The 18,099-nt window shown below is 47.9% G+C and overlaps 1 protein-coding gene across 1 annotated transcript; it reads right to left on the bottom strand.

Annotated features, from left to right (window-relative positions):
* Window positions 1-241: 241 nt before the first annotated feature.
* On the bottom strand, window positions 242-10,480 carry LOC146789089 (uncharacterized). The gene is made up of 11 exons (XM_085631027.1): window positions 10,333-10,480; window positions 8,729-10,189; window positions 7,880-7,972; window positions 7,513-7,617; window positions 6,797-6,906; window positions 6,421-6,615; window positions 4,949-5,111; window positions 3,286-3,451; window positions 2,701-2,795; window positions 1,190-1,269; window positions 242-406 (listed from the first exon to the last, which is right to left on the bottom strand). The coding sequence occupies exons 1-11, from the start codon at window positions 10,478-10,480 to the stop codon at window positions 242-244; spliced, it is 2,781 nt and encodes a 926-aa protein (XP_085487153.1).
* Between the last annotated feature and the right edge of the window lie 7,619 nt (window positions 10,481-18,099).

Genomic DNA, 18,099 nt, shown 5'->3' with positions numbered 1-18,099 from the left:
ATGAAATATTTCCCAAACTTCATGGTAAATATGGGTTTTATACCACTGAATTTTGCACAATTATTGCACACACACGCTCACATACATGACACCTTTCTTTCACAGCTGCATCACAGGAGGATTCATGGTAAAGTGTACCCCTGACAGCAAAGAGAAAAGACAGTTTCTTTTTAAGGGCAATTTTATTTCAATAAATACAAACTCCAATATATTAAATAAGTTAAATACTATGTGCAGGTCCCTAAAACTCAAAATCTTCTATCAGGGATCCTTGAAGCTCCTCTCGATTGGGTGGCCGGCACCATCCAGTGAAGCCAATAGTTCTGGTTGCAACAATATGGGATGTCTGGATCTGACAGTATTCTGTCACACGAACCTGGTGAGAGGTCTGACAGGACCAGACATCCTAGGAGTAAAAAAATAAATAGAATTTTTCAACAACATCGGTATCAGCTATAAATTAAAATTCCTTTAGGGCAGAGGGTAAAAAAATACATTTATGGTATAATGCTAGTATTTACCTGTGGATGTATTGGTATGTAATATTTGGCAGCTTAAATAGCTAAAACATGACGGACATCAAACTATGATTGTGCGTCTATCATTTAAATAGATATGGAAATGTACAGTTTTATAACTTCATTTACACGTAAAACACAAAATACATTTGGATAAATACAGATAGAATGGTCCAAAAATAAATATGGATAAAGACAGATGGAAATGGTCCAAAAATAAATACCATAAAACCGGGAGTCTTAAATATAATGTACAAGCAAAGAACACAAACAGAATGCAACAGTATATATACATTAGATCTGTGCCCCTGCATCCTGAGGGGCGTGGAATCGAGGATCTGTCGCTGTACACATCACCAAGCGCTGACTTTCAGGTCCATGCCCTGTTGGAGTGTGAAGGGTAGAAAATATCTGCAAATCAATCAAACTGAAGCATCCTGACAAAAAAGTATTGTGAGCTGTCTGTAAGAATGTCCGACTCCACTGCCGTCTGTAAGTCTGTTCTGGCAATGTCTTCCCTTCAGCTCAGGCTCGACGCGGATATCTGGCCTCAGATTGTGATACTTCTATTTCCGGTTAATAAAGTGCAAATGGCAGCTGGCTCAGGTCTTGTGCGGATGCTTCTGTGGTCAGTAGAACAAGACTTGTCGTAGCAAATGGCAGCCTCACACCTGCGAGTTCTTCACCCTCTCGAACGTCTGCATGACGTGGGTGGTGGGGACGCAGCCCTCCCTCACGATGCTCAGGATCCCTGGAAAGGAAGAAGCAAAACAGCATGAGATTGAGAGGGCTTAGAGAGTTATGAGGTCTGTGAGCAGCAGAGGGAAGGGGAGAGACAAGCATAATGAGCACAGTAGGGATTGGCTCCTCAGCATCCAATGGGTGATGGAGTCCAGGAGGGAACCGCCCTCTCACATGGCATATACTGACTGGAGAAAGCGTGGGGTCTGCGCCCTCAAGGAGACATTGAATGACTGGGGCAGGGTGGGATATCATGGAAACAACAAACTGCTAAAATACAGACTCGAAATCTTTCACTGCCAAAATATCTACCACAAACAACAATCCCCCTGCAAAAATGTCGACCCACAGTAAACTCACTATCAAGCACTTGACCAATAATTTCAGACAGGAGATGGAATAGTAAGTTAACTCTGTATTTTAATAATTATGGAGTGAGTCTCACTGGAATTAGGAACTTTTATCTGGTCTAATGCTCTTTAAATAGACATTTGTGTATATTTGTGTGTGGTCAATATTTTGTAAATTTGCATGTAAGAATCTGTGATTCTGAGGTCTCTATTTTCAGATGGGACTAGAGTAAGGAACTTCAGGCATTGGGTAACTTGGACAGGGTGGAATTGTCCCTGAGAAAGAACAATGGGATTGGGGAAAAAATAAAAGATCCCGGCTTGGGGAATAGTGTCTTACTGAGGGAGGTTCTGGGTCCATGTGCTAAGTCTGAGTGAATTTGTAAGCACTATTACTAAATTTGATGAATTTGCAGTATGCAATTTGCATAATTTCTTCTTTATTAGAGATGGTTTTGAGCATAAAATGCCCCTGTAAGAGACTTCTTCTTTATTAGAGATGGTTTTGAGCATAAAATGCCTCCGTAAGAGACATCTTTCGCTGATTAAGTCTTCTAACAGTATCTAACATGACTTTTTCATGTGCGGTATATACTACCATGAAAATTTCATGCAAGATAAAGGCGAACTGAATTTCACACCGTTCATGTAATTTTATCAAAATTTTGTGAAACAAATTATGCAAGACGGTACACCAACAGTGCAGACTAATGATAAAGAGAAATGCTTGTAAAGTTGAAAGTAGGGGTCAGGATTTGGCAGAGGTAAGAAACCTCCGGTGGCATCCCTGCAAACTTTGAACAAGCGCTTGGAGTTTTCCTCAGGGGCTCAATAAAGTGCATCTCTTTGTTACGCATTCATCTTAGCCCCTTTAATGCTTCAACTGTCCATTCATTCTGGGCTTTGTAAGTCTGTATGCCTTGGACACCAGGAATCCACTGGATCCGGACAGTTTTTTCTCAAATCTCATGGCAGGTGGGAAGAGGTGGGGGGTGCAGAGCCCCCTGTTCATATCCAAGGATGCAACTGTTCTAGTTTGGGAATAGCAGGGGACAGAAATGAAACAGAAACAAGCATTGGTTAAGACCCACCTTCGTCTATTCTCAGACAGTTCACCACCGTGGAGCCCACCATCTCGTAGGAGTCCCCATCACACAGCACCCCCTCCAGCTTGTGCCGTAGACGCCTGAAACACAGAGCAGAAATACAAAATCACTCATTTAAAGAAATAATCGACAAAGGCTCAGGTGCTGGGGATTAAGGGAAAGACGGAGGAAGGCAAACATCTACCTGACCTCAAGCTCAACTAGTCAAACACACCTGTGTTTAATGCACCCACATATAGGCTTATGCCAAGCATCACAAATACCCTAAAACATATGCGTGAGATATCATCAACACCCTTTTCCCTTCTTTCACCTTTCAGTAGCACCAGTCTAGTCATATGGTTAAAAAAGCCTAAACTCATTCAAAATAGCTCACCGCCCATCGATACTCCAACACTCTTCCATTCACCTTTCAGAATCTTCAGCTCACGCCCTTCCACAATCCTTGCCCCTGCCCCCAGCTCCTAGCAGCCATCTAGTAACTCTCAAACCCCAGGCACCATCTCTTATGCAGAAGGCCCAATCACAACCTTTTCCTGATTTCAGCCCCTTTTCTGAATGAGTACTCACGAGATGACCATGTCATGGTGGGTGCTGTCACACTGCCCACTGGGATTGGCAGAAGTGATGGCCAGAGGGCCGGTCATGTCGGTCAGGTGGGCAGAGATAGTGTGGTCCGGCACTCGAATCATGATGGAGTCTTTGGTGCCCACAATGTCATAAGCTGGTCCAACTCCTACAGAAGGAGAACATATAAAATGAATCAGCAACAAGTCAGGTGTGAGTGATTGAGCATTTGAGTTTGATTGTATTTATTTTCTCAGCATCATGAACAGAGTTGTTGTACAGTGGTGCCGTCATTTGGTTGTGCTTAATCTGAGCAGATGTTTGAATGGTCTAGCCTCAGAACATCAAGAGTTAATGAAGGTCCTTGAAGACGTGATTGCTCTAATTGTGCAGTGGGCACACATTGTCCATTTAGTATGAAAGAAGCTATACTAAAGCATTTCAAACAGCCACGGTCCGTGCAGGAAACAGCGGTGGGGCGGCTTTGGGGGGTTTCGAGGGACGATGCAGAGGGGAAATTAAATAAATATTTTCCCTCTGCATGGTCCCTCGATATCCCCCCCAACGCGGTCCCACCGCCCCCACCGCTGTTACCTGCATGCACTGCGGCTGATTAAAAAACTGTGAAAGGCATGCACACATTTGTTTGTTATATCTTGAGAGGCCAGATGTCTGCAATACATAATGTTAAACATTCTTTAAAAAAGTATTTCTGTCTTATATCATTTTATGGCTGTTCGATATATCATTCTGTCTGCGTGAGGGACTATTTTACAACTGAAAAGTACACTGACTCAAACAAAACATTTTTTCTCATGCAGCCATAGTATACCGAGCGCAACCTTTCTTTGTTTTGTTTGTCATTGCTGCGCGGTTTAATTAGTGTTTTAGTCAGGAATTGTGCGAGTCACATATATTTCTTCATCTGGTTTATACACATGTACACATACATCACACACACACACACACACATATATACATAATATATGTAATATGTACATGCAATGGGTACATGAGATGGGGGGTCTGTGTGCTTTAGGGGTGAATGTGCATGTAATACCTGCATGAGATTGAGGTCGCTACACATTAAAGGGGGTCTGCACCCTAATATGTATATGCAATAGCTCCATGTGATAGGGACCTCTTCAGAGAATGGGGGTCACTGGACCCTGATATGCACATGCAATAGTTATATGAGATGGGGATCTGTAAACATCAGGAGGGTGAATGTACATGCAATGCCTGCATGAGATGGGGTCTGTAGATATCAAGGGGTGAACGTGCAGGTAATATCTGCATGAACTGGGGTATGCATATATTAGGGGGGGCTGAATGAACTCTGATATGTACATACAATAGGACCTGAGATGGGGTGTCTGTAGACATTAAGGGGTGAATAGACCCTGATCTGTACATACATTAGCTACATGAGATGGTGGTCTATAGACATTGGGGGGTGAAGTAATTCTTGCAAGAGATGGGGGAGGGTACACTTGGGGGGGTGTAAATAAAGCATGATCTAGACAAGCAGCATATACATGAAGTGAGCACACCCCTGAATTTCCCCAGGCACAATTTTTGGCATTTGTAACCCCCACCCCTCTACCCTCCCCAGCCCACCTTTCTTTGACAAAGAAACAGCCCATGCAGAAAAGGTCACACGTACCCATCCTCTTCAGCCACTCTCCCTTCTGGACAGTGCAGCTGATACCCCCAGGGTAGACGCTCCCCATGAAGTCCCACAACAGGGGTCTGAACGGGGGTCTCACGGCCAGCAGCTGGTCCAGGTGGGAGATGCAGATACAGATGGGCTTCTCCAGGGGTCGGTCCTGCAGAGGATGGAAGAGAGGGAAGTAATGAATGGTTTAGAGAGAGAAGGGGGAGGGCAGGACCGTCAGAGATTATGTGCAGGATCACGTGATATCTAAGTGACCTTAGACCCAGTCACACCACCGCTGTAAATAAACTAAATGTCTCTAGTGCTAGCCAACAGATTGTACAAGTTAAAAGCCTGTATTGCCTTCTAATGACACTTACACCGTGACTCCTAATGTATGATGATTTATGTTGAACACGAGTTGTCTTTTGGCATTGTGACTGTTCTAAATATGTATCGTTAATCTCAGATATTGATGCAAATTCCTGAGGTCTGGAAATCTGTTCATTTCCATACCCGTCTCATTACCCACTGGACTGTCAATGTTATTGTTCCTTTTTACTGCATGTTTAAATAAATACAAACCTTTCCATTTGGAAGTACCACACAGCTCTAATTGTAGTTCTGTGCTTATACACTTATGTTGTTGGGTAGGGACCTATGTCTCTTGCAATACACTATTACCCTCGGTCCCTCTTGGCACACAGGGTTCCCTTGTTCTTTGTTACTCCCTTTCTAATGTCCCATAGCAGACAGACACTGGCCACAGAGTTCAATGCAATGGAATCTGCACAGTCTGAGAATGCAGAGTCACTGTGTAATCTGGGGCATTAGTATCTTTCTTGTGAACGTGATAGCATCTCGCTGGGATCTTCTGCCCCTAAAGCAGGGTTCTCTCCTGAGACTATGTATGGACTGGAGCCCACACTTCCCTTATCACCCCCATCTCGCACTCTCCCACAAAGTATGACAAGCTACCCTTTAACCTGGCTGCTTTCCTTGTTTTTTTTTTAAGTTTTGGAGTTGGAACTTTCTAGGCAGATATTACCATGAAAACCCTCACCTGCAGAATGGTTTTACCCTCTCATTTCCATGTCAATATATCCAACTATACATACTCCAGGCTGGTATCACCATGGTAATCACACCCCTGCAGAATGGTTTTACCCTGTAATTTCCATGTCAATATATCCAACTGTACATACTCCAGGCTGGTATCACCATGGTAATCACACCCCTGCAGAATGGTTTTACCCTGTAATTCCCATGTCAATATAACCAACTGTACATACAACAGGCTGGTATCACCATGGTAATCACACCTCTGCAGAATGGTTTTACCCTGACGTTTCCATGACAATGTCTCCGCCCGCAGGGTGACTTCTAACTGTTCTAGTAAAAGCTGTCCCTTATTCTTGAATGACAGAGCATCTGTCTCGGCCTCGGGTAAATTCTGCGGAAGTTCGCTCCTCGGTGCTCACCTTGATGGTGTATATCTTCTGGATGGCCTCGGGGTGTTTGCAGGAGGCTGCCAGGGCGTAGACAGTGTCTGTGGGGACCCCGCACACCCCACCCTGGTCCAGCAGGGCAGCGATGGTCCTTAGGCTGCTGGTGCGATAGGATTCGGGGCACACGCAGTAGTCGGACGCCTCAACTTTCTCCTCTGACTTCGTTTCCTAAAAGTGCAAACAGCAGACAAGGGGTGAGACAGCGCCACCTAGAGCTGCCCTTGAGCAGCACATGCACATGCCAGAGTTAGACGACTAAAGACTGGTTATTTGAGAGACACATTTATCGGAACTGAGTGTTAATTTAAGAATAGTAATCGTAACATATTGCATGTACTTATCACTGTACCTTGAAGAGAGGTGGTCCCATGGGAATTAGGTCCTTGCTGAAAATGCAGTTTCCAAGAGATGCCGCCGCTCCGTAGATACAGACGACACTGAAGACGGACAATACTGTGACTAAAAAAACACACAAAGACGGGAAAATTAGACTTTAAGTTTAATATTATCAACAAAAAAAGAGGCGCGTGCTGATCACGTTGATGTTAAACCAAGACAGGGGTTCCTTCAGGAGGGATTTAAAAAAGGTAAATGCCACCCAAGACGATAAAATATAAACATAAGACAGAGATTAATTTTTCACTCTACTTCGGTCTGTATGAAATTAAGTGTGGTAAAGCATTTAAACTGGTACATGAACCCCTGTTTTGGTTTATACTTAATTGCCCTGGTTCCTGCGGTTATGGGGCTCACCCCAACTCTTCGTATTATAACAAGGTGATGTTAAGGCAGCAGTGGAGAGACAGATACAAAAACTAAGAAATGTGGAGGTCTGGCAGAGAACCAGACAAATGTCAGGGTTGTAACTGACTCCATTCGAGCCAGGCTTGTAAGGCACACGCCAGTCCTTTCTACAGACCACTTCCCTTTAGCCCCCAACACATTACAGGTGGACTCGGGATGGCACTTGATAGAAATTGCCTGTTTATCATGAATTAACCCTTTGGAGATCACTGACATGCATTAACACACAAGAGGAACCCACAGTGGAAGGTGTCCACTTACTCTCGAGCGCGAGGGGCAGGCATTCCAAGGTGAAGAGCAGGAAACAGACCATCACCGCCTCCATCAGCAGGGCGAGCAGCACCAGCACCACGTTGGCATAGGCGACTGTGGAACAAGCAGAACAGGATGGCGTCAGATGTCGGAAATGACATATTTCAGAGGTCAGTGGGGGTCACAGTTGCTCAAGTCTTTAGATGAGGACACTACGATGCCCCAGAACTATGGACCTATGGTGCATATGGACCATCGAGTGACAGACACCGGCCCGAGCCCACTACAGCCGGAAGCAGCTGCTGTCTGTCAGGGCACCTGGGCCTCAAGTATTCAACAGAGGGATGACTGGACATCGGTATCCGGAGAGACTTACCCAAGGACATCAGGAAGACATTGATGACCAGGAAGGTGACGGCACCAACAGTGAATGCACCATAACTGGCGACGTGGATACTCAGCAGGGGACCTGGAGAGGGAAGAGGAGGAGGGGCAGAGGGTTAGTCATGGATGAAACAGAACATAGGAAGGAGCTCTTCCTTCAAAGGCAGGAGATGGCTAGGAGCAGAGACAAGGGATGGAGGAGGACCATATACTGTCCAACACCTCACTCATCTAACAGCCAATCATGGTGCTAGATATTGGCTTCTAATGATGTGTAAAACTGTATCTTCCACCTCATCCTGAACAAGTGCGCCCTGATTTGGTGAAACACACTTCTCGAAAACACCTAATCCCAGTTCATCTGATTGATAATTCTGGTAAATATGCCCAGAGGTACAAGAAATGAGCAGTTATTTGAACAAAGGTGATAATAACTATTGGTTCTTCCCACAACTGGATGATCAACAATAGTTTATCCAGATCCATTAATGGTTCCATAAGTCATTAGTCCCCTCCTAGTGGCCACCAGCTGCACTCCTCTTCCACCCTTTGCCCTCCACCTGGCAGCCATCACATATGATCCCTAGCAGGTACTTCTTCAGGTCACTGGTTACAAGGGCCCCCAGTCAGAAAAAGAACTGCATGTGATGTCATCAAGAAACTACCTGCATGCATGGCTACTACAAATGAAACTAATAACCACAAATATACATCACCCCCACTGCCCCTACTGGTATGCCTTAGAATCTAAACCACACAGAAGCTTCATGACACTGGATCCCTAGGACTTTTCGGCAAACATTTTGCACATTGTAAAGAAGATTAAGAGATCACAAGTTACCTGCAAGTCGTAGCCACGCCCATGTGGCCCATACAGCAGCATAACAGAATGGTAGGACCGACCCAAATCTTCGACCTCTCTGGACCACGATTCTGCAGACGTACAACTGGAAGAGAGCGCCAGGGATCAGCACCCAAGGGATGGAGAGGTGGGCTCTGGTAGGGTCATCTAGGGACCCCTGGATGGCAGAGAGTGAGGCCAAGCCATTGCAGATGAAGAAGAGGGCATCAGGGAGCTGGCATCTGGTAGTGCTGACCTCCTGGCCTTCCTTAGACCTGCTGGTGACGCGCTTCAGGCACAGCAGCAAGTCCTGGAGCATAGCTGATGACATCACTTGGGGTCCAGTAGAGATCAACGACTTGTCAGCGATGGAGTTAATGAGGCTGGCAAAAGTGGCGTAGAGGGAGGTGGCTGTGTAAATGCTGCAGACCACTCCAAAGAAGATATGGGATCCCTGGAGTGGAATCTGTTGGATGGTGGAGACAGTAAGGAGGAGGAAGCATGAATTCTGCAGCACCTCCAGGAGGTCTCTGTTGAGGGACATCAGGCAGAGGATGCAAGCGGCGACCAGAAAGAACCAGCCCCCCACCATGCCTGCTCGGCTCTTGTCCACATTGTCCCCCGAGAGGAGCACCGTGAGAATGAACTCTTCCCAGGACATCAGCAACCAGAACAGGCTGTGGAGTCCAAGCTTGGTGGTGTGGTAGACGTCTTCTCTCAAGTAACTGTAGTAGCTGGCGCAGAGCTGGGACAGCGCATTGATGCTGACCCAGATGGCGCCAATGTAGAAGGTCTTCATGTACCCAAAGCAATAAAAGGCAAAGATGAGCGAGGCCACTGCGTCACCGATGTGTCCCAAGGCCATGGGCTCCGCGTACTTGGAGTTCTTCTTGGTCTCCTCCCCGATGCCACTGGAAGAGGTGCTGTTGGCCGAGCCCAAAAGCAAGACGCTGAACATGGGGTTCCCGAAGCCTGGAAGGACATTCCTCTGGGTCAGGCCCTTCAGGAGCAGGGCAGTGGCGCCATAGAACCCAAACAACACAATGAGCAGCTCCAGGGTCCCCGAGACCACCAGCGCCCACTGTCCGAAGAGCCCCACTGCCTCGAAGACCAGTGTGAGGGTGATGGCGCCAAACACGAAAGGCATGACGTAGTTAACGGTGGCCGAGCAGAAGGAGAGGATGAAGGCGACGGCGGTGTATGCCACCAGCCCTGCTAATGCGCTCTCACTGACCGGAAGAGGGGAGGCAGCCATGATGGTCTGGCTATTAGAAATGTTCAGGGTTTGTGTGGTGTTGTGGATGGTGGGATACGCTCCCAGGACGACACGTGTAGCCCCGTAGCTGCTCCAGAGGGCCACGAATGCCACAAAGGCGGTGCTCCCAAGGTGATCGTACTTCCGGAAGCACAGGAAGCCTGCAATGAGTTGTGTCAGTCCTCCAATCAGGATGAGATGAACCCCTGCAAGAGATAACACATGAATTGTCAGCACGGGTGTGTGTGTTTGTGTGCGTGAGTGTGTACCCCCTCCCTCCAAGTGTTTTATACATGTTATCCCAGCGCCACCTGAAACTCTGTGTGCGATCTGTGGCTGCCACACTCACCTGCCAGGATGTTCTCCACACCTTCAGCGTTCACACTGGTGTGGAAGGAAAAGAAGTTCTGTAGGGCCACCAGGAAGGCGCTGATGACGTTGGCGAGGAAGCCCATGACGGATGGTTCACTGTAGTACACAGAGGCGAAGCCTTCCATGGTGAGTGGCAGACCTGGGGGTGGGGAGAGAGGTCAATAGACAAGAAATTAGCCACAGGTGAGAGTGGGATAGGAGGTGAGAGTGGGACAGGAGGTGAGAGGGGCAGGAGGTAAGAATGAGATGGAAGACGGGTAGCTGGGTGGGTAAAACCCAGATTAGATTGGTGCCCGGGGTTAGATGGGGAACAGGAGGTGGGACAGGAGCCAGAGGCCTAATATCAGACAGAGGTGAGATGGCAACACGATGTGAGAGTGGGACAGTGGGTGAGATGGAAGACTCATGTGGAGTGGGACAGTGGGTGAGATGGAAGTCGTGAGAGTGGGACAGTGAGTGAGATGGAAGTCGTGAGAGTAGGACAGTGGGTGAGATGAAAGACACGTGAGTGGGAAAGTAGGTGAGATGGAGGAGACATTTAAGTCGGACAGAGAGTGAGATGGAAGAGATGTGAGAGTGGGACAGTGGGTGAGATAGAAAACGTGTGAGTAGGACAAAAGTTGAGATGGAAGAAATGTGAGAGTGGGGCAGTGAGTGGGATGGAAGGTGTGAGAGTAGAACAGTAGGTGAGATGGAAGGCACATGAGAGTGGGACAGTGAGTGAGATGGAAGGCATGAGAGTGGGACAGTGAGTGAGATGGAAGGCAGGTGAGAAAGGGGCATTGGGTGAGATGGAAGACATGTGAGAGTGAGACGGTGAGTGTGTTGGAAGACAGGTGAGAGTGGGACAGTGGGTGTGATGGAAGACGTGAGAGTGGGACAGAAGGTGTGATTGAAGAAGTGAGAGTGGGACAGTAGGTGAGATAGAAGACACATGAGAGTGGGACAGTGAGTGAGATGGGAGAGACATGAGTGAGACAGTGTTTGAGGTCAAAGACTCTTGGAGGAGTGGACAGTGGGCAAAATTCGAGCCAGAATTCAGATAGGAACCGGAGGGGGGGGGGGGAGGAACAGGTAGTAAAATGAGAACAGACACTGAAATCGGTGCAGGGGATGAGATGGGGCTGGGCAGTGAAACTAAGACTAGGGCAGGAGATTAAATGGAGCTTAGAGGTGAGAACAGGAGCTGAAATTTGGTGAAAGTTTACGAGGTGAGACGAGTTAAGAAGTGAACCAGAGGTGAGATGCACAGAGAGACGGGCAGGTGGAGATCGGACAGGTGTCAAGTGAGAGCCAGGCAGCCTGTCGATCAGTGTAAGGCAGTGTAAAGGGCCGCACTGTGCAGTGTGGAGAGACAATGACAGGTTGCTCACGCTAAACGGTGTAGGCGTGGACAAGTTGATCACAAGAGGAAAGTATCATAGAGGGACGAAAGTTTGTACATACCGAGGGAAGGGAGCTCTGTTTTCCGTCACGGGCCGCGCCTCCGTTTTCTTTGAGGGACCCTTGGGTGAGGGTCGTCTAGCTTCCTGTATCCGAGGGACTCTCCTTGAGGATATGGTCTGGAAAGACGCCCAGTGACGACCGGTCCTATTTCTGAGGTGTACTCTGTGAGGGTAGCCCTTGCCTCTTGGGGTGACCTATGAGGGCCGGTCCTGCCTCCGAGAAGGTTTCTTTGAGGGTTGATGGGTCTCTTCTGTTTTTGAGGGATGATCTCTGGAGGGCCGGTGTGCCTCTTCTGTCTCTTAAGAGTCCTGTGAGGGAAGGTCTCGTCTCTGAGGAGTCCGCTGTGAGGGTCGTTCTTGTTTGGGGGTGCTGTGAGAGTCGTTCTTGTTTGGGGGTGCTGTGAGGGTCGTTCTTGTTTGGGGGTGCTGTGAGGGTCGTTCTTGTTTGGGGGTGCTCTGTGAGGTCCTGACCCCTCAGACAGCAGCTGCTCCTCTTCTGCCTGTTCAGTGTGTCTTGTTTTCGCCTGTCAGATTCCATCTGACAGCTGTGAGTTTATGGATACCGAGGCGATAGCCTCATTACTCCACATTCATTTTTGAGTTTTTTAGTCGCTGTTTCGGTTGTCTTATTGATGTAACGCTTTGTCTTCTGCCTGTTCTCCGCTCGCGCAGGTTTTATACAGTCTGAGGTGGGAGGGGCTGGTGGTGGTGGTGGGGGGGAGCCCTGGAAGGTGTGTGGAATTTCCCCCTCGTCTCTCTCCATCCTCCACCCTTCACCTCAACCTGTCCCTCCTCCAAGCTCCTCCCACTCCAGGGGGCCTAGAATGACCCGTAACTTTTATTTATCTTGAAACAAAGTTTAAAATACAGAGATTTCTCTTCCTAGGACAATGTTAACCGACGAAAGAGCGGAATATAATAAAACTACAGGAAACACATGTCGACAGAGGTCGAGAGATGAATTACTATTTAGTTTGAGAAATGTATATTTAGAAGTTATTTTTGTAATAAAGATGATGGTGGTTATTAATATTATTATATCCAAGGCAGGTCTGGGCGACGAGACGCAGTTCCCACAAAGACAAAGTCTGCGCGTGGATTGTCCCCCGCACGCGCTGCCGCGAGCAGGGGTTTCCTCGTGAATACTCGTGGCAGCGCCGTAAGGAAGTGAGTCTGATTGTGAGAGAGGGAGTGAAAGAGAAGCTGGCTCATCCTTTCACAAGAAGCTCCCAGTGGTGACTTCACGGCTCAAGCAGAGGACCCACGCCCAGAATCAGACTTGTGCAGTATCATGGTGGTGGCACCAGGGCTGGGTGTTGTGCTGAGACCTTCGCCCTGATCACTCATTCACAAGGGGGTAATTGTGGTGACTTTGCTGCAGATCTGCTCCAGCGACTTAAGGGTGCAGGGAGTGAACCCTCCTCAGGAGGACACCTTGTGCAATCAGATCAGAGTGGCTGTACCAGGAGGGCAGGGAGTGGTACAGGGTCTGGTGCCTGGGTCACACATTCAGAAGGAGCTCACTGTGGCGACTTAGGGGGTGGAATTCCCCCCCTCGCCCCCCTGGAACAAACTTGTACAATAAGATCAGAGAGGTTACAGCAGGAGGGCAGGGAGTGGTACAGGGACCAGTGCTTTTTGTTTTTTTACAGAGTTTTATTTAGCGCAAACTTGACGAGCACCAGTTGCGTTACATTTTTGTTAGGCGGGGGAGATTAAGTGATTTGCCCAGAATCACAGGAGTTGATCGTCCTTGCCAAGACTCGATTAGAGGTCGACAGCCCTTGCTGTTAGGCCAACTCCTCTCCTGCTTGGGTCACACATTCACAAGGAGCTTCACTGGTGCTCTCAGGTGTGTGGGAAGTGGTGCCCAGGTATGTCTTTCACAAGAAGCTCAGTGTGGTGACATCACGAGTGGGGAAAGTAGTGCCCAGGTATGTTGTTAACGAAATGCACTGTGTGGGAAACTCGGAGTGCAGAGAGAGAGGTGCAGGCTCCAGCTATGCCTTTCACAAGGAGCTCAGCTCACTCTGGTGACATCAGGAGTGCAGAGAGAGGTGCAGGACCCAGCTGTGCCTTTCACAAGGGGTCAGCTCCATGTGGTGACACCAGGAGTGCAGAGAGAGGTGCAGGCTCCAGCTATGCCTTTCACAGGGAGCTCAGCTCACTCTGGTGACATCAGCAGTGCAGAGAGAGGTGCACGACCCAGCTATGCCTTTCACAAGGAGCTCAGCTCACTCGGGTGACATTAGCAGAGCAGAGAGAGGTGCTGGCTCCAGCTATGCCTTTCACAAGGAGCTCAGCTCACTCTGGTGACATCAGCAGTGCAGAGAGAGGTGCAGGCTCCACCTATGCCTTTCACAAGGAGCTCAGCTCACTCTGTTGACATCAGGAGTGCAGAGAGAGGTGCAGGACCCAGCTCTGCCTTTCACAAGGGGTCAGCTCACTTTGGTGACACCAGGAGTGCAGAGAGAGATGCAGGCTCCAGCTATGCCTTTCACAAGGAGCTCAGCTCACTCTGGTGACATCAGCAGTGCAGAGAGAGGTGCACAACCCAGCTATGCCTTTCACAAGGGGTCAGCTCCATGTGGTGACACCAGGAGTGCAGAGAGAGGTGCAGGCCCCAGCTATGCCTTTCAGAAGGAGCTCAGCTCACTCTGGTGACATCAGCAGTGCAGAGAGAGGTGCAGGACCCAGCTATGCCTTTCACAAGGAGCTCAGCTCACTCTGGTGACATCAGCAGTGCAGAGAGAGGTGCAGGACCCAGCTATGCCTTTCACAAGGAGTCAGCTCCATGTGGTGACACCAGGAGTGCAGAGAGAGGTGCAGGACCCAGCTATGCCTTTCACAAGGGGTCAGCTCCATGTGGTGACACCAGGTGTGCAGGGAGTTGAACAGGGCCTTGACACGCCTATCTGTGAAGTACTTGTGGTTCAACCGATGCTGAGGAATTGAAGTAGATCCTATACATGTCTTTCACAAAGAGGTCTGCACGGTGACAGCAAGGGACACAGGGAGTGGTGCAGGGCCCATGAATGTCTTTCACAAGCAGCTCCATGTGGTGAGACCAAGGGTGCAGGGAGTGGTGCAGGTGCTGCAGATCGGCGCATATTAATTCTCCCTACTTCCACGGACAGAGTAAATCCACAGTCGCACGCACATACACTCATCATACGCTAGGGCCCATCACACTAACATTCATTCTATTACTCTATCCACACTGAATATATAGGAGAAAAACCTAAACAATCTGCGTCTAAACGAGGTCAATGCAACCTAAAGAAATTGTCTTGAGTCATGATTTAAAACATAGGAAATACATTTGGAACTCAATAAATGACAAGGAAATAACCACCCGACACTGGAATTCAAACAAAAGTCATATTTTATCTAGATTAGTTCAAAGAAAGTCAATCATTAGCAAAATCATTATTCTCATAGTTACCTATTCTAGCTAAGTGTCATTTGGGTCAGGACAGGTCTCTCAGTAAAGTCTCCCGAGTCGCCGTCCTCTCAATCAGCGTCCATCCTCTCGAGCATAGGTTCGGGAAGAAGTGGCCTTAGACCCTCTCTAGTCTAACATTATTTATAACAAAACTAACGAAATACAAGTAACAAACAAACTCTAAACGTCCGTTGAGCCGCTGAGCAGAGCGAGCAGGAAAGGATGTATACTCGCAACATTTAGGAAACCTCCGCTCACAAAATCACAAAAATAAAAACACGGAAGAAGAAAACTCAAGTTAGGAAACGATACATTCATGAATGCTTTTCCTCGGAACCATAGCGAAGCCACCGCAAGTTATCAAAGTTCATTGTGGCTTTATTCTTCTCCAAGGGCAATTGGCAGCAAGCCTGGAGCTGCTGTCCTCACGGAAACTTTTAATTCAGCCAGAAGCCATGGTCAGGTGACTTTCAACCATGTTCAGCAAGGCCTCTCGTCACTTTTCAACCACTCGAGTGCAGGCTGTAAATAGCGGCCATCTTGGTTTAGGCCAAAACGGACCATCTTAATTAGAAGAAACACAAAACAACGTTACCACATCATAATGATTATACAGTGTTATCCCCACTAATACCCTTATGTGTATGTAATTACCTAGCCATCTGCAACACAAAGAAGCATTAAAGCACGTTATTTTAAAAGCGCAAACACGAAACAAATAGCACTTTAGCCACACTTATTTAATTAATTTGCACACCAACCTAGTTCACGTATTAATTAAGCAACATAAAAGCATTCCCACGTGTAATTCTTTCATTAGTAATGTTGATTAGTCAAGACTTTTAACAAAGTTAGTAATTAATGATTATAAATCAATATTTTAATCATAACATATAAACAAAACTGGAGCTTAAATCTCAATAAATTTTCTATAGAAAACTCTGCTCCAGCACAGGCCCAGGTATGTCCACGATAAGGAGCTCCATGTGGTGAGACCAAGGGTGCGGGGAGTGGTGCAGGCCCAGGTATGTCCACGATAAGGGCCACAAATGCCTTTCACAATAGTGAGACCAAGAGTGGAGGGAGTGGTGCAGGGCCTTGGTACGCCTATCTAAGGAGCTCATATGGTTCCACCGAGGATGAGGCGGTGATACAGGTCCTGGGCATGTCTTTACAAAGAGGTCTGTGTGGTGACAGCAAGGGACACGGAGTGGTGCAGGGCGCATGAATGTCTTTCACAAGCACCTCCAAGTGGTGAAACAAGGTGTTCGGGGAGTGGTGCAGGCCTGGGTATGTCCTTGCTAAGGACCTCCATGTGCTGTGAAAAAAAGGGAAGCCGGAGTGGTGCTGGAGTAGGTTACGTCTTTCACAAGGAACTCCATGTGGTGAACAAAGGGGTGCAAGGAGTAGGGCAAGACCTTGTCATGCCTTTCACAAAGAGCTGCATGAGGTAACATCAGAAGTCAACGCAATGGTGAAGTCCCACATGTGTGTTTCACAAGGAGCTCCATGTGGTGACATTCAAGTTGAGGGAAGTACTGGAGGTACAAAGAACTCTGTATGATGAAACTAAGGGGCGCGGGAGTTGTGCACTGCCCAGCAATGTCTTTCACAAGGAGCTCCATGTGTCACACCAGAGCTAGATACGGTGACATCAGGAGTGCAGGGACTGGGCCACGTCCAGGTATGTGTTTCACAAAGAGCTCCATGTGTCACACCAGAGCTAGGTATAGTGACATCAGGAGTGCAGGGACCGGGCCACGTCCAGGTACGTGTTTCACAAGGAGCTCCAAGTGTCACACCAGAGCTAGGCACAGTGACATCAGGAGTGCAGGGACTGGGCCACGGCCAGGTGTGTTTCACTCATAGAGCTCCATACTGTGACCTCTGGAGTGTAGGGGGACATGGTCTAGTACAGCACCCCTGCAAAAGATCACTCTGGGTGTCCCTCCTTTCCATTTTTAATCTCCTGATTTTATCACAAATATGCAATAGATTTTTACCGTAAAAAAATTCACCCCTTTCTTAGGGTTCATGTGAGGTGAGATCTCCGAAGCAGAGGGGCGCAGACGGGAAGATGGGGCTCACTCCGGGAATTCCCCATAACTTTCAGCTCCCTTTGGGAAGTTCCATCTCTTCTGGGGGCGGAGGGGTGTTGAAGTAGCACGGGACTGACATCTCGGCTCCGCAGCGGACCTCTACTCAAGGCCTTTGTTTCGGGACAGAAAAGACTCCGTCAATTAACATAAGACCTCTTCATTTAATTATTTGAAAAGAGGGGGCACGTCATTGCTGACGTCAGTGCGCTTAAATATCTGGTAGCGTATAATAATTACAAGCAAGATAGACTGCCGAAAGACAATTAAGACAAAGCGATATTTGTAAGTAGCTCCTTACGGGAGTTATCGTTATAGCGGGGCAGCCCCTGCTTCCCCCACCCTCTTAGACACAGCTCATACCCTTCTGACCCCCTCTCCTACCTTACATTATATACGGTCAGTTTTGTTTTATTCTTTTGTTTTTCTGGGAACGGGAAGATCAAGTGATTTGCCTAGAATCACAGGATGGTGAACAGACGCTGAGATCCAAACCTGGTTCCCCAGGCTCATAGTCGACGGCTGTGTTCGGCCACATCTTCTCGGAACTCCAGCAGCTGTAGGACACACGGCTAACTCTAGCATGGGTTACAGCTGGGAAGCGTTTCACATTTTACACAGACTGCCCTGCTGAGCCGGGTGTCATGTGTGCCCCGTATATATTGACATGTGTTTAGTTTGTCGTGCTCACAATCAGAGCCAGGGCTGCGATGGGCACAATGAAAAATAGCTAATGTCTTAGATCTGCACTTTCTTCT

The sequence above is a fragment of the Triturus cristatus genome, chromosome 10 (assembly GCF_964204655.1).
Source record: "Triturus cristatus chromosome 10, aTriCri1.1, whole genome shotgun sequence".
Classification (NCBI taxonomy): Eukaryota; Metazoa; Chordata; class Amphibia; order Caudata; family Salamandridae; genus Triturus; species Triturus cristatus.
Note: the sequence above shows the minus strand (reverse complement) of the source record. Positions and strands in the feature narration are given on the sequence as shown.